The sequence below is a fragment of the Colossoma macropomum genome, unplaced genomic scaffold (genome assembly GCF_904425465.1).
Source record: "Colossoma macropomum unplaced genomic scaffold, Colossoma_macropomum, whole genome shotgun sequence".
Taxonomy (NCBI): domain Eukaryota; kingdom Metazoa; phylum Chordata; class Actinopteri; order Characiformes; family Serrasalmidae; genus Colossoma; species Colossoma macropomum.
In genome coordinates, this window is record NW_023494798.1 from 26,921,139 (window position 1) to 26,937,424 (window position 16,286).

General features: G+C 35.6%; 1 protein-coding gene across 1 annotated transcript; it reads right to left on the bottom strand.

Moving 5' to 3' along the window:
* Window positions 1-2,558: 2,558 nt before the first annotated feature.
* On the bottom strand, window positions 2,559-12,695 carry LOC118817838. The gene is made up of 11 exons (XM_036584794.1): window positions 12,629-12,695; window positions 12,441-12,485; window positions 12,053-12,352; window positions 8,640-8,774; window positions 8,427-8,451; window positions 6,758-6,801; window positions 6,640-6,670; window positions 6,474-6,526; window positions 4,190-4,214; window positions 3,961-4,028; window positions 2,559-3,733 (listed from the first exon to the last, which is right to left on the bottom strand). Exons 1-11 carry the CDS (start codon window positions 12,651-12,653, stop codon window positions 3,630-3,632), a joined length of 855 nt encoding a protein of 284 aa, XP_036440687.1. The 5' UTR covers window positions 12,654-12,695; the 3' UTR covers window positions 2,559-3,629.
* Window positions 12,696-16,286: the final 3,591 nt, after the last annotated feature.

Here is a 16,286-nt window from a genome sequence, read left to right on the forward strand (position 1 = left end):
TTTGGAAAAATTTGATTTATAAAGAAAACAAATATGTTCTTAATCCTGAGTATATCTTGTAAATTTCTGTATGTGTAGTCCACTTATTGTATTTATTATTTCAAGTCTACTTGTTAAAGGTATGTTTCAAGTATAAAAATAATACCTAAATAGAAACCAAATAGCATATGTTAAAGTGCAAGTATAATATATAAGTAGTAAACTATAAGTATGTTACATTCATTTGAAGAAAACGCACAAGTATACTTGCAGTATGATAACTATTAAACTAGCATTAAAGTAGTTTACTGAAAGTATGTCAGTTCTTCCCCTTTTCTGCTAATAGCCCTCTCTAGTATGTCTCCTTAGCCATGTGCTTTTGTGTTTGTTTTGGTTTTTGTCTCCTTCCTTGTCCTTGGCCCCTCTGAGCCTCCTCACCTGTGTCTAGTTTATGGCTCCTCCCTTTCCGAGGTGCTCCTTGTCAGTCCTTGTCTTTATATACCCCTCTGTTTGCACCTGAAGTTTCCTGGTATTGTATATGTTCTGTTGGATGTATGTTTACTGTTTTGATTTCTTTATTAATTTGTTGGGTTTTTTTTATGGCCTTGTCTTTATGTTAGCTTTGTGACTGGTGTTACCATGGACCCTCCTGCACTCACTGTGTCTGCCTGCTCTATGTCACCTTTGGTTGTTAATTTGGGCTCTAATGAAGAGACTCAGCACATGTATCCACCTGTCTTTGGTGCTACAAAGTATACTTAAAAGCATACTCTGAAACTAAAAAGTGAGACAGAAGTATATGACTAGTAAACTAACAGTATACTTCAAAGCATACTTTCATAAACTGAAAAAGTGGGCTAGACATTTATAACTAGTACCTACAAGTTCACTTATAGTGTAGTTCATGGTATAGTTGTGGTACAAAGTGAACTCAAAGTTTACTGCTCTTACACTTAAAGCATACTTACAAGTATAAAAAATATTGAAGTATTGAAATTATACACTTACAAGCAGTGGCGTCTCTGCCACAGAAAGCCTGGTGGGGCACAATAAACTGTAGGGGCAGCTGCCGACTTGTCAATGAAACTACACACAAGCCTGATCCAAACACAAACACACTCCATCAGTGAAATCCCAAATTCACAAATTAACGTAACGTGGTGCAGGAGTTAGTGGAAGTAGAGACAGGAATATGAGTGATATGATAATGATATTAGATCTTACAAAACCTGGTTATACAGCATCGCATTACAAATACAAAGTTATCAAGCAGTGTATGATCATTGTGGTCTGCAACTACACATCCAAAGCAGCATATCAGAGCAAGGAAACACACTTTATGGGCATTAGGAATAACACACCCTGTAATAATGACTCAAAATGACTCTTCAGTGATGCATGTTGATCTTTTATCTGGGCAAACCTTTCTCTCAAAGTCCACCAGTCCATGAATGAATTCAAGTGATAGCATAGCAAGGTCAGGTAAGGAAAGCAGAAGAGTGTTTTTAGCTACACTCGCAGTCATGTTTTTCTCCTCACCCACTCTGGACGGAAGGAGCAGTTTTTGTCATTTCCAGACTGAATGATGTTGAAATCCCCTGGCTGGTTTTATCGTTTAATCTCTAATTTAATCTCTAATTTCTGCTCTAAGGGCAGGGTACCAAATTTAACTTTTATTACATTTTTGACTTTGACTCATTATATTGCTTTGCTGTTATGAGTGGCTACTTCCAGTACACTGACATTAGGATACCTACTACATGAAGTATACTTGTCAAATATACTTAAATTTTATTTAGGTTTACTCAATTAAATAAGACTTAAGAATATTTTTTTTTCGTAAGGGGTCATGGGTGTGTCACAAAGCGCTCTCTATTCAGTAGTTAGGTTACCTCTCAGGCAATCAGCCATTTTTAGGGTGTCTCGTCATCAAAAAACTTGATTACTGACTGTTCACTATGACCACCTAACCAGAAATAGCATTACATCTCCAGCCTTTAGAACATTTTAAAATGGAGGATAAATGCCATGTGTTATCTCACTTGCCTCTCCATTTCATAAATAAAATAATAATAATAATAATATTTGTTTTTCACATTACCATCAATAAAGGTTTTGCTCTACCAGGATATTTGTCATTATCCATTTTCTACTAACTGAAATGTACAGTAACCTGTTAGATACTTAGCTATAGAGTTGCATTTGTTTCTGATTTAATTTCACTTATTCTTTAATTGCCAGTAACTTCCTACAAAATAATATATAACATGCTATACAAATAAAGTATTGCACTTTATATTAACAAAAAATGACAGTAAAGTAAGTTAATCTGCTAATAGGCTAATAGCTATCAGCTAACAGGCTATAATCAGTTTGTTAGCTACAGCTGCCAAGAATTGCTTTGGTTAACCATGGTTAGCCTAGTGCTAGCAAAGCTGAATACAGGCGAGGAAAGACTAGGCAATGATCTGTGACTTTATAAGAGAATGTTTGTAAAAGAATGAACTGGATTAGTTATCATCCTAGAGATAAATTAAAGTGGATCTTTGCAATCATGAAGAAGCATGTGATGAAAATAATGAAGCTCAATAAAGATTGTTTATTTATCTACAGTCTACAATGCAGAATTTAACATATATTAAGAAGAGGAATTTGAGAAACAATGTGTAAAATAGTAGTTCTGTGTATAATATAAAGGACATTAATAATGCACATAAATTAATAGTATCAGTAGCACTGATGGAATTGTTCACCAGTTTAGTGATTAGTAATACTGCACTGGAATAAATTGAAATCTTATTGACAAAGGTTAAGACATAAAACAATGCACAAAAAAAGAAACTTAGAAGTCAATACTACAATCTATATGCATATCAAATACAGTATTTGCATTTTTATTAGGTGCTTGTGTGTGTTGATGTATTGATGTAGTTTGTTTTGACTTTTAAGTTCTAGCTATAGTTAACAAGATGGGCCTGTGGGACCTATAAAAGTGAGGGTTGCAATGGTTATGCCACTGTCAATACTCACATGGTCTAAAATGCTTACACAGCCATGATCAGACAGAGATTTTCACACACATCATCAAAGCATAAAGAATAGGATCTCATAAAATATGATCATGTTAGTAATTTGCTTTCAGTTCTTTAGCAGCACACCATTTTGAATTTTAAGGTCCAGCTATGCAACTCTGGCTATGGTGTTTAGTTTCTATCCATTCCCACTGACAAAAAACATTGAAAAAATAGGTCAGGTAGCGTTAAAACGCTGCTATGTCATTGTCGAATTTGGTACTTACTGTGCTGTTTTACTACAAAAACTAATGTCAACATAAACATTTCCATGCACTGAGTCATCAAAGGTAGGACATAAATGGTATATAAACATTTTTCACTGGTGTACTCCAATGCTGATGTAATACAGCCATACTTAGATTATTAACATCACATTAGAACATGTGATTGTTAATAATTGAGAGTTAATAATTTTGCTTTTTAATGTATGCTTACATTTTCATCCATCATGCTAGGCTACTTAACTCGTCGCAATACAACAAAAATGAGTACCTAAGTTCATTAAAGACTGTAACTGATTTTTAAAGAAATTTTACAAATACAGGAAGATGACTAATAATGCAAAATATTGATCTATTAATACATGGTAAATTCATCATGACCTATTTTGTTTTTCGTCCTCTGTACTTTTGCATAGACAGCTGTTGATGTACTGGGTTGTTCAGTGTCTGTCTTCATATCTGAAATTAAAAACAAATGAATAAATAAATAGAAATGCAACACTTTTCACTTTGTGTCCTCCATTATATGTAGTTCTGCTATTAGATTATATGAGCATTTCCTCCAAAAACAGTCATTAAAACACTGAAGTACCATTTAATAAAAGATACATAGAGTGGCATTGCCTTTCTTTGCATTTCTCAAATCTGAACATGATTGTGAATGTTTAGAATTTAGATATACATACCAGCATGCTTTGCTAAGCTGTATACAGCACTGCCTTGAACCAGACTGTACACCCCACTCTCAATGTAACTAGAACAAACAGGTTAATTTAAGATTTTAACAAAATAATTAACAATGCTCTTGTATTATTTTGCATTCTGTACTTTTCCAGAATAAGTAAAAGTAAAAAAAAATCAAGATTTATTTTAATCTGGTTCCAGTGGAGAAGCCTGTGAACAGGGCTTACTTACCAAAAAGCATCTGGACTTGTGTCAACTGTGAATAAAATTACATTAGAAATTAGATCTAGAATTAGATCTCGGAAAACTCAACAGACTGCATTACCCACAATACTATGGGGAATCACATGACCTCTGAGGAGATTACGCGCTCCTATCAGAGGTCGCGCTCACCTGAGTACTAAATGTTTGCACCTGTGTTTTGAATCATATGACTCGGGCTTTGGTTTAGTTCTTTGCGAGGTATTGCTTCTCCATGAACATACTGAGCGGTTTTCCCAAGTGTTATTTGCTGTACGTTGTTTGACCATTATTTCGTTCTTTGACTTTGCCTTTTGCCTTTGCCCTTTTGTACTGTTGCCTGTCTTTGCTGATCAGTGTTTTTGGACCTTTGCCTGTTTTTTGACTTCGTTTTTGCCTTGCCCCTTTTTGGACTTTGTCTGCTCGGTGATATGATCACCGCCTTGTTTATGGTTTGTCTTTTGGATTTGACCCACGCCTACCTTCTGACCTTGCATCTGCCTAGCCCTATTAAAACACCTTTTGTCCTTTTAATCCGCGAGCGTCTGGTTTTTGACGAATCCTTACACTTTGGTCCAAATTATGGTGATTTTAGACAGTCCTGTTATTGTGGATTTTCAAGTTTATCAAAAAAGAAGCTGCACTCAAATGACTGACGACATTGTAAACACAAGTAAATAGCTGGTGTTGGTCTATCAAAGTGGATATATTCACAATTCATGTCATAAACTTACCAGTTGCCAATTACCCTTCAAATACAAACGACTAGTTTCATTTTGGTGACAAAATTCTATCTTTAGCAGTTGGCAAGGATAATCTATATCCATCATTAGTCTGATTCCTGGTACACCAAGATTTTTTAAAAGCATCCATGTCGTTTGACAGCGAAAGCAGAATATTGTAAAGTGCTCAGTGTTGAAGGGGCTGTAAACTTATTTTGTATTCCTCCTGCATTAATGTCCCACTGACTGTCACATAAAGAACAATACTGGTCTTTCCATTTGAGAAATTTGTGCCTTTTTCTGTTTCTTCACTTGATTTTAAGTTGAACGAGACTATGTTTGAAGACATTGTTATCAAGTGATTCGACCAATCACAATTAGGAGAAAGTTTTTGTCAGCAGCTCCTAACCACAGCCCCCTCCCCACACAAACCAAAGTCTCTTAAGTTGTGCCTGACCAACTTCCTGTTAGCAAGCTAGTTGGAAAGCATTTTAAAAACACCCACTAAGTGTGGTCAAATAACTGTAATAACGTTTCTGTAATAATAGTAATAAAGTGTCTGATGTGCAAAAATCAGTTAAACAGTTTTACATTAGTGAAACAGGGCTTTGAAGAGCAGCTTGCTTCTTCTGCTCTGTCTCTCTCTGTCTCTGTCTCTGTCTGTATGTCTGTCTCTCTCTCTTTCTTTTCTCTCTCTCTCTCTCTCTCTGTCTCTCTCTCTCTCTCTTCTGTCAATGGAACATCCATCCATCCATCCATTATCTAAACCGCTTATCCTTCTGGGTCGCGGTGGGGTGCTGGAGCCTATCCCAGCTGTCATTGGGCGGAAGGCAGGATACACCCTGGACAGGTCGCCAGTCTATCGCAGGGCATCAATGGAACATGTGATCTGCTAATTGTTTTTCATAATCTGTTGGCTAGCCGACAAATTTTGGATAAGCTATTTTTTTGCATATCATAGCAAGTGCTAAAACTTACCTTAGCAAATGCTAACATTTGAATTTCTACTTTCAATGGCCATCAGAATCATTTTCCAGTTGACCTTTGTAAACCAGTGTCTTCAAAGTCTGACCTCTGGTAGCCAATTAAAAAATGCCATGGTTGTTTATGTTGCAATGGTTATGCCACTGTCAAAACATGCATGGTCTAAAATGCTTACACAGCCCTGATCAGGCATAGCGGTTGAGGTTTTCTAGCGTTTAACCCCTTAAATGACCAGGGCCCAACGACCGGCCTAAAGTTTTACTGCACACTTCTAAAACCTAAGAATAGCTGAACCAGTTTGCACTGAAGTCCCTGTAGCTTCTGAATAATAAGACTTAGTATGTAATAAGTGCTCCATTTGTATTATGGTTGAGATGTTTTGGTATTTCTTTTTTTAAAATCTGACTTGATCAATAATCAAGTCTCAAATCTTTAGGATCATAGAAATAGTTGTAACATTTGCAAACACATTTCCAGCCCCTTTTTAAAGTGTGCATCAGTTGCTCCAGAAGCAACTCGCTAACATGCATAATGTGTGAAAAAGCTATAATTCAGACAAGTGATGTTACCTTCTGAATCTGGTATTGTGGTGTATTCACACATGTCATCAAAAGAGGGTTCCCTGTAAGATTTATAACATAAAAATATGATCAGGCTATTAATGACATTTAAGATAAACTTACATTTACAAAATTATGATGAAATTTTGTGTGTAGACATTGCAAGAAAATGTACCTTTTCATGGTCTGCATCACTTTTTCTGAACCTAGAAAAAGGAGAGTAACATAATATGAATGTACCTGACATGAGCAATTAACAGATCACAGTTAATATAACACTATTTAGAAATTACCTTCATTGTCTTCATTACCTTCATGGTCTGTCTTGACTTGCTCACTGAAACAGTTAAAAACAGTTAAAAAATACAGTTTATACTGTAAGAGTCTAACATGAAGTACTTCTGCTTTCAGTGTTTTGGTGTTCTTTCTGCTCTAACACCTGATCCAACTAATAAACTTTTGCAAACGAGTGAATGGCACACCGCCAAAATCAACCATTTCTGAGTGTTACTTCCTCTGTTCCTTCCTCCCTCAGAACAAACTGAAGTGAGAACAGTGAAGTGAGAAGAGAGAACATTACTGACAGTAAAACCATGGATATTAGGTTTAGAGGTGGTGAAGAGGTTTCACTGGAAATGTGTAATTTAGGTACATGATATCTTGATCATCTGTGGTGGTGTTGTTATTTATTTCATTTCCAAAGTTGGAAATATTTTGGATTGAACTATGTGATACACCACACTCAAAGATCTATGCTTGTTCTGAGGTAAGATAAACTTTACTTAAGTTTCTGTATTTTCTAGCATTCATTTTAATAAGATGACTAATGGTAAATAATAATACAGAAAAATGTTAAGATTAGCAAGCTAATTAATTAGCTTTATCAAGCTAACTGCTGACAGTTAGCTTGATAAATCAATCACATTAAACAGGGCTGAAAGATCTTCTTTACAAGACCACAAGTTCTCCTAAGCATGTAACATTGCACCTTGAGTGTTAGCTTTGTCATTATATTTAGCATTAGCTCATCTGAAGGGGTAATGTCTGCCACTCAAACTTCCTCTTTAGACATGAAAACCCATCACTTTAAGGTCCACTGACTGAAGGATTTTCCTGGTTTGATTATTCCCTCTTTTTCTCTGAATTGGCCCACAGTCACATTTTGTCAATTCTCAAATACCTACAGAAGGGTCCAAAAGTCTGAGACCACATTGAAAATCTGTGATTGTTTTCAGTCAATACTGGAAATAAACAACAGATCATTGCTATCTAAGCAAATTTGTGTCAGTGACCATGTTAAGGTCTTTGTACAAAAAGGTCAGGATCCACTCAAAGTCTTATCCCTTCTATTGAAACTGATGTTTAGATGACTCTCAGATGGACTAATCTACTCATCAGAGGCTTTCATCGCTGTTAACGGTCAGAGTCTGTGCCAGCTTGAGTGCGCACTGTCATTAAAGCAAAAGGGAGTCAAACTTTTAAGAAATTCTGAAATTATGTGAATATTTTAGAAATTCTACTTTTTACTCAGATTATTATGCTTATAATATAATTTGCAATTAAATGTACTGTATCAATTACATTAGTTTATTAGGAAAAAAATGCAAAGTAGAAGCATTTTCAGTGGTCTCAACATTGTGTTCCCCATATATACACTGAGTATAATGTAAAGCCAATTCATTTTTAATAATAAAAGGTTTTGAAATGTACTCTTCTGTGGTTTTGTAAAGTTTGTTTGTGTTGATTTTTTTCAGGCTGCTACCACTACGGATGCTACCATACAGCCTGAGATAAAACTTTGACAGCCAACATTAAGAAAAGGAGGCAGACAAGTCAGAATTTTGCAAATGGCCAATTAACAAGGCCACCCTGAGTTGAAGTGGACAGGTTAGAGCAGAGGAAACACAAAACTGTGCACTATGGCAGTAATGTATTATGTTACTGACAACACATCTTACATACCTTTGCCCTAGGTTTTGGAAGAACTCTGCAATATTAATAACATTTGTCAGTTATTTGCAGATTTTGCTCTTACAGTGTATTAAAATCACAGGAAAAGGATTACAAATTTGACTGTCATTACGTGTTTCTTTCTTTTTATGTCTTCACATCTTTACAAAAAATTACATCTCAGGTCTGCTTAGCAAAAGTGAGAAAACTGTTAACAATACTTACTCTTAAATATTCTTCTTGTAATACAATACATTCCAAGTAGAAGTATCCCAACCAGGAGCACAAGGAGCACAACACCAAGAGGAACCTTTTGTGTTCCTTTTGAAGAGTTCTCTTCAGAATCTTTTGGTTTAACACCTACAAAGACATTACTTTTTTAATGTTTTTTAATGTCATAAATGTGTATTGTTTCCATAAGCTACATAACTTTAATATAACAGTAGAAATTACATTCACATATCACTGTACACTAGACTTGGGTTGCATTTCCTCATACTGAGAAATAAACAAAGAAACTGTGAAAAATACATGGTTGCTTTGTGAGAATTTCCTGAAAGTCTATAATTTCTGAATTTACAAGTGAGTTCTGAGAAAGTTTGTCTTTGGCAATTCCATCTCAATAAACAAGTGTCAAATACTTCATCTATTGATCATCAAGCACTGATCGCCAAATGGCAATACTTTCTTTTGCAGTCCTCTACGTTCTAGATATTAACCAAGCAACTATGAGGTATACATTTCTGAGTACTATATAAGTATTTTGTGTAAAATGATAGCAAGTTTCAAGACAGTTTGTTTAAATTACACTAAAATGCCAAAGAGGTTTGACATATCAACTGAGTAAGTGTGGCAGGCAAACTCCAAAGTGCTGTGTAATTATTTTGGGTAAAGTAATGATAAGTACCAAGATCATCCAACTAAATGACACTGAAATAGCTTTTGTGCTGGTAAAAGACAAAGTAAAACACATTTGTGGAGTAAATATCAATGTAATGTCATACAATTAAGCAGGAAAGTAAATTACAAATACACCCCAGTACCAGGTAAGTTGTATGGCATACAATGGTGGCAAAGAGTACAAAGATATAGTTATAGATAATAGACAGGTTTCTGTAAGACAATTAGAACTTTGATTGATCTTTTTATGCCATAACTGCCAGGTAAAACATAGCTAAATAATTACACTATACTGTGATGTTTGTTGTTCATTCTTACCTAGTCAATATCTAGAACTTTTGGGTATTTTAGTGTAATTTAGTTCAATGTCTTGAAAGTGACCATTATGTGACCAAAATAATTATCTAGTATTCTGGACTTTTATTATTTTAAAATATGCAAGAAAATAAAAATTTTGGAAAAAAAAGGAATTTCAAACCAATGTTTGAACATTTCAAGGGTCCATGGTCATAACAAGCATGGCCCCTAACTGTTATGAAAATTTAGAGCAAGCCAGAGATGATTTACAATGCACTGGCTCAGCTGACTTGTTATAACCAAATAGTTATAAGCATATTTTATTCTGAAATAATTTATTTTATTCTGAAGCAGTCATAAATTAATGAACATGAATAATAATAAGATTATTCTTAAGTATTATTAGTACCCTTAACACTACACAGCTTTTGGGAAACTAGCTTTAGCTTCTTTTCAATTTGCAAAGCAGAGCAGTCCTAAACCTTAAACTAACTTCTTAATCATATATACTGATATATTTTGATGTGGTCATAAGGGAAAATTTGACTCATATCTCTTAACAGTAAGCTGGACAGAGTTTTGTCCATTTGTGTTCAGGTTCTTTGGAGGATACGTGTAAGAACTGTAATCCGTCAGAGATGCTCATATGACTGGCATGAATAAAATATCTTTCCAGAAAAAAAGGAAAGACAAGATGTTACCATATAAATCTATAGTATGGGAAAATTAGAGTAATAGCTGCACATTAGAGCTGGGCTAAGATTCCCAATATGGATGAGATCAACAATTGAGAGGTGAAAATTGTGTGCTGGTTTTTTATGATCCCTGAAATGAAACTCAACTGTTACATTTACAAGTGAGTTTAAAGTGTTTTGTTAACATTGCTCCAGCAACAGCTGACAGCATTGTTTATCAATGAGCAAAACAATATATTCACAAATCCATGATATATTGGTCAATAGTCTGAATATATTATAGTCATTCAAAGTAATGATATGGTAATTTAAAAAGCACTGTATTCATATGGTTAGAACAGTGAACAGTGAATGGTTAGAACAAAATCCTTATCTCTAAAATTTTACAGAAGAAGGAAAAAAACATTCTTAACTTGTTATAGAAGTTAATGTAGCAGGTAATTAAGGACATTTTTTTGTTGGTCCCTGCATCATGAACTTTTGACACAATGTAAAGAGTAACAGAAGTTATCAGTTGTGTAAAAAAGTAAAAAATGCCTACAATGGAGATACAAGGTTTTTGCGCAACAGCTTGTTTAGAATTATTGTGCAAAATTCAGAAACCACTCTTTCAGGTTTTTCATTTCCAGTCAAATGACCATAATGAATGAGGTATTCCTTTTTCAAAACAAAAAAAATACAGCATATATTTATCAAAAGGCTCAACAACCAAAAGTAATATCACCTTATTAGTATTTATTAATTCCAAACACATTTAGGTCTGGACTCTGAGGTGGTCTATCCATTGTTCTGAGAACACCAGCAGCTTCTTTGCTTGATTTACAAACACTCTTACTCAGAGCACTGAGTTGTCTTCTCACAGTGGAAGGATAGACAAACACCTGTGGATTTTTCAGATCTGAACGAAGAGTGGAGCTTGATTTTCTCCTCTTTCTCAAAGATGAAAGCTTTAAGTGTTGTTTGTCTGATGGGGACAGTTTTGGTGTCTACTAGGTCTTACACGGTTGTCAGGAGTCTAATGTTCTCTGTATCTTTTAATAATCTTTTTAAACTCCAGTTTTCAAAACTGCCTTTTTTTTTTTACTTGACTTTCTGCTACATAATACAGATACGTTATCTCTTTAGATTTATCTCCTGAAAGATGAATAACTTGAATTTACATTTTGACTGGTAATTAAACAAATGAAGAGAGGTCTCTGACTTTTGCACTGTACTATGTTTATGTCATTCTTCTACATTTTAAGCATCCATTTAAAAATATTAAGCTTTTAACAGCGTGATGTAAACAGGAGTAGAATAACTCTGAGTGCGCACTATTATGACAAACAATGAAGAGCAGAGCAGACTGTGTCAATTTACAAAGCATTTTAGGATTAGGATTACTGACTGGATGCTGGTTAAATTACACAGCTAACATGTTTTGTTAGGTATGAAGTGTTGTGAGAAGCACTCACACATTAACTAAGAATCTTAAGACATTGTCCATTACTAGCCACATTGTCCAGTACTACCAAACTTGCACAGTTATATATTTTATACAGCACATGACTGACTTAACCATAAACTGTAAACTTCTTGATTTTCTATGATGGTATGTATCATTATAATGATGAGGGTCATATGATAATAACATCGATTAGTTACGATTCACTTAGCACCATTCGTCAAACTGACCCTACTTTATTTACATTCTATACTTACATTTCTACTGTTTTAATTTATATGATTATGGGTGATATTTCTTACCAATGACTTGGACGTAGACTGAGTTCTTTCCTGATGCAGTCACATTCTTAGGAGGATATTTGTTTAATGAGTAAACACAACTGTAGTTTCCCGAGTCCAGCACTGAAACATTTCTCAAAGTGAAGATGAGCTCATCTTTCTTTACAAGTAGTTCCAACATCATTCCAACACCATCTTTACACAGATATATGTTAGTCTGGTCTTTTGATGCATGTTTGTCAAAGTTGCTGCACTTTAACTGTAGATCTTCCCCAGCATTTACGGTGCCCTTTCCAATAATTTCTGCTCCCCAAAAATGATCTGTTGATCAACAAATTACAAATACTTGTGGAAATACATTTCTGTATACTAATGAAGATTATACATGTGAGAAAAGGAAATGAAATACCTTGCATTGAAGCTACAGATATCATCATCATCATTACTGGCATGTCTTCAGGACAAAATTAGATGAGTTTGATGTGGAAAAAGTGTTCAAAACTTTTTTTATATAAAAGATCTTTATTTTTACACTGATAAATTTATCGTGTTAATTCATAGTTTTAAAGTTTAAATGAAATATCAAAGGTTACTTACATATTGTGAAGCACCATGTGTCCATCGCTGATCAGACAAGTCACATGAACCTGAGGTTAGTGTGTCTACTGTCCCCTGATCATGCAGCTTCTGGGTGAAGCTTTATTAACCACACTGTAATCAGCACAGTTCTTCTTATTGGCCAGTGACAGCACAGACCTACTGAAACAGCACTCTGAATTTTCAATCAGTTGGTTTTCTTATACTCCTTGTATACGTTCCTTTTTTATTTGATCAGCTCCATAATTATTGGTACCCTATGTTAAGATGGGTAAAAAAGGTAATGACATGTCTTTGTGGTTAATTAGCTGAATCTCACTCTGAAAATATGTGGAAAAACTAACCTTTTATTGGAGTATCTTTGATACAAGAAAACAAAAGCTCATCTTTTTTTAACAGAACCATATGATTAGGGTGATTCGGATTAGGATGTATGTTATGGCTCACATGACCATTCAGTTTTAACATTCTTTACATGTTTACATTGCATGTTTCTTTCTTTTTATGTCTTTACATTGACATCACAGGTCTGCTTAGCAACAATGATAAAAGTGTCAACAATACTAACTGTTAAAAATTCTTGTTCTAGTATGATACATTCCTAATGGAAGTATCTCAACCAGGAACACAACACAATTTGTCAAAAAGCATCGTCTATTGATCATCAAACACTGATTGCCAAATGGCAATTCTTTCTTTTACAGTCCCTTAAGTTCTACGTATTAACCAGGTAACTATGAGGTATAAACTCCTGAGTACTAGATTATTATTTTGGGTAAGAAGACAGCAAGTTTCTCACTCTGAAAGTTTGAGGAAAAAACCTTTTTGGAGGATGTTTGGTACAAGAAAAAACTCATCTTATTTAGGGGGTGGTTGGGATTAGGATGTATGTTATGGCTCACCTGAGCACCCAGTTTTAACACTGGGCCAGAGGGCGTCAGACTTCCATTTCAACTTTCCTGGTACTTACTGAGTCCATAATTCCATGTATGTTAATGAAGTTCTCACCCCTTGTGAGGGGAAACAGAACCAACACATCTCAGATCCTCTTTCATACTTAGATTCATTTCTGTAGAATCATTCTTCTTTTTCACATCATGCCCTCATTGGGGGTTTGTTGCCAAAAAAAGCTCAGCTGAACTAATAACCTAGCTGCACGCAATGTTTCTAGTAAATGTCATGGGCTTACAGTTTTGGTTGCATGAAAGCAAATGTATTCTTTTCACACACTTTCCAAATACTTTGTTTCATCTATAAACCCAAATATATATATAATTTCAGCTGATACAAGTGTTTTCTGTATTGCTGCATTGATCACATTTCGTCATCTTTTGTACCTAACTTACCTAATGTTATTAACATTATAGTGAAAAAAGGAGTATGTACATTATTAACCTGCATAATGATCTTTAATTTCATTCCACATAAACTGTTTTAGAAAACGGATTTACATATAATTATACTGATGATACAAACACTGAATCAACAGTGTTTACAATGAGAAAAATCAAGATTAATCTGATTTTAAAAATGTGTTGTGAAAAACAATGGCCTTTGAACTGCATGTTAATCTGATAAGGTGCGTGTGAAGATCTGTTGAGGTGAGGCCTGTGTTGTTTTCTCACAGGCTTTGTGAAATTCTCTGGGTTGCTATTTTAATCAGCTAGGCTCTGCAACTGAAACTGAGTGTATATCACTCTTCCTGTGAATGGAGCTCATTACCAAACACATGAGACAGCTTACACTGCTGCTTTCACTAATTATCTGCCCATGTTTACTTTATCTTAAATCTTAAAATCTTACTTTAACTCAACTTTTTTTTGATGAATTCTGTGATGTGTGGTGTCAAATTTCACATGAAATGTCTATCTTAAAAACCATATAAACTGATGGCCCTCGCCACATTAACATTATAGGGCATTTCCTTAATCAATTTTAATTTATATTTTAATCAACTGAGCAATTTATGCAACTGAAGCCCCCATATTAGGCTAATTGCTCAATGGTGGTGCCACTCAAAACCTCTCAATATTGTGGTGTCAGCCACTTGCTCTGTGTTTCAGAAGGTGCTTTAGGCCGTGGGATGCAAAGCTATGGTGGTTATTGTATCTAACTACATTTACAAGATAAACCAACAAGGTAGGTGTCTCTAACAGAGTGGACAGTGAGTGGACACAGTGTTTAAAAACTCCAGCAGCACTGCTGTGTCTGATCCACTCATACCAGTACAACACACACTAACACACCACCACCATGTCAGGGTCACTGCTGATCCACCACCCAAATGATACCTGTTCTGTGGTGGTCCTGTGGGGGTCTTGACTACATGGGGTAAAAAAGGCTAACACATAATGAAGAGAAACAAATCTCTAATTGAAGAATTTCATCCCACAATGCTATATATTCATTTGTAAAAAATATTGGATCCAACAAGCTTTGAAAAGAGTAACATTTGATGTACAGTCTATGACCAAATGTATATGGACACCTGACCACCACACCAATATGAGCGTGTGGAAAAACTCTGAATATGGATAATATGGAGTTGGCCCACCCTTGCAGCTTTAATGGTCTCCACTGTTCTAAGAAGGCTTTCCACAAGATTTTGGAGTGTGTCTGTGTGAATTTGTGCCCATTCAGCCAAAAGAGCATTTGTGAGGTCAAGCACTGATGTTGGACAAGAAGGCCTTGCTCACATCAGCTGTTACAGTTCAGTCCAAAGGTGTTCAGAGGGGTTGAGGCCAGGGCTCTGTGTAGGTCATTGGAGATCCTCCACACCAAACTTGTCAAACCATGTCTTTATGGAACTTTCTTTGTGCACAGGGGCTCAGTCATGCTGGAATGGGAAAGGGCCTTCCCCAAAACTTTGCCACAAAGTTGGAGGCATACAATTGTCTAAGATGTATTTGTATGCTGTAGCATTAACAATACCCTTCCTTGGAACTAAGGGGTCTATCCTTCCTCCACCAAACTTTACTGTTGGCACTATGCATTGCAGTAGGTAGCTTTCTTCTGGCATCAGCCAAACCCAGATTCGTCTGTCAGACTGCTAGATAGTGAAGCATGAGTCATCGCTTCAGAGAACACGTTTGCACTGCTCCAGAGTCCAGTGCTTCCATTCCAGTTAGCACAATGGCATTATGTTCTCAGAATTGTGTGCACCTGCTGTGTCATGGAAACTCATTTCATGGAGCTCTTGACTTACAGTTCTTGTGCTGATGTTGTTTCCAGTGGCAGTTTGGAATTCTGTGGTGAGTGATGCCAAAGATGACGGCAACGAGTTTGCATGGTTTACCACTTCGTGGCTGAGCTGTTGTTGCTTCTAGGCACTTCCATTTCACAATAATACCACAAACAGTTGACCGAGGCAGATCTAGCTGGACAGAAATTTCACAAACTGATTTGTGGCAAGGGTGGCATCCTAAGACGGTGCCATGTTTAAAGTCACTGAGCTCTTTAGTATGAACAGTTTTACTGCCAGTGCTTGTCTATGGAGAGTGCATGGCTACATGCTTGGTTGTATTCACCTGGTAGCAATAGGTGTTTATTAAAACACTTGAACTCAAAAATTAGCAAGGGTGTCCACATACATTTGGCCACAGAGGGTATAATTTTTATTTTTGTAATAAAGGTGGTATTAGTCATATTGTTGATATTT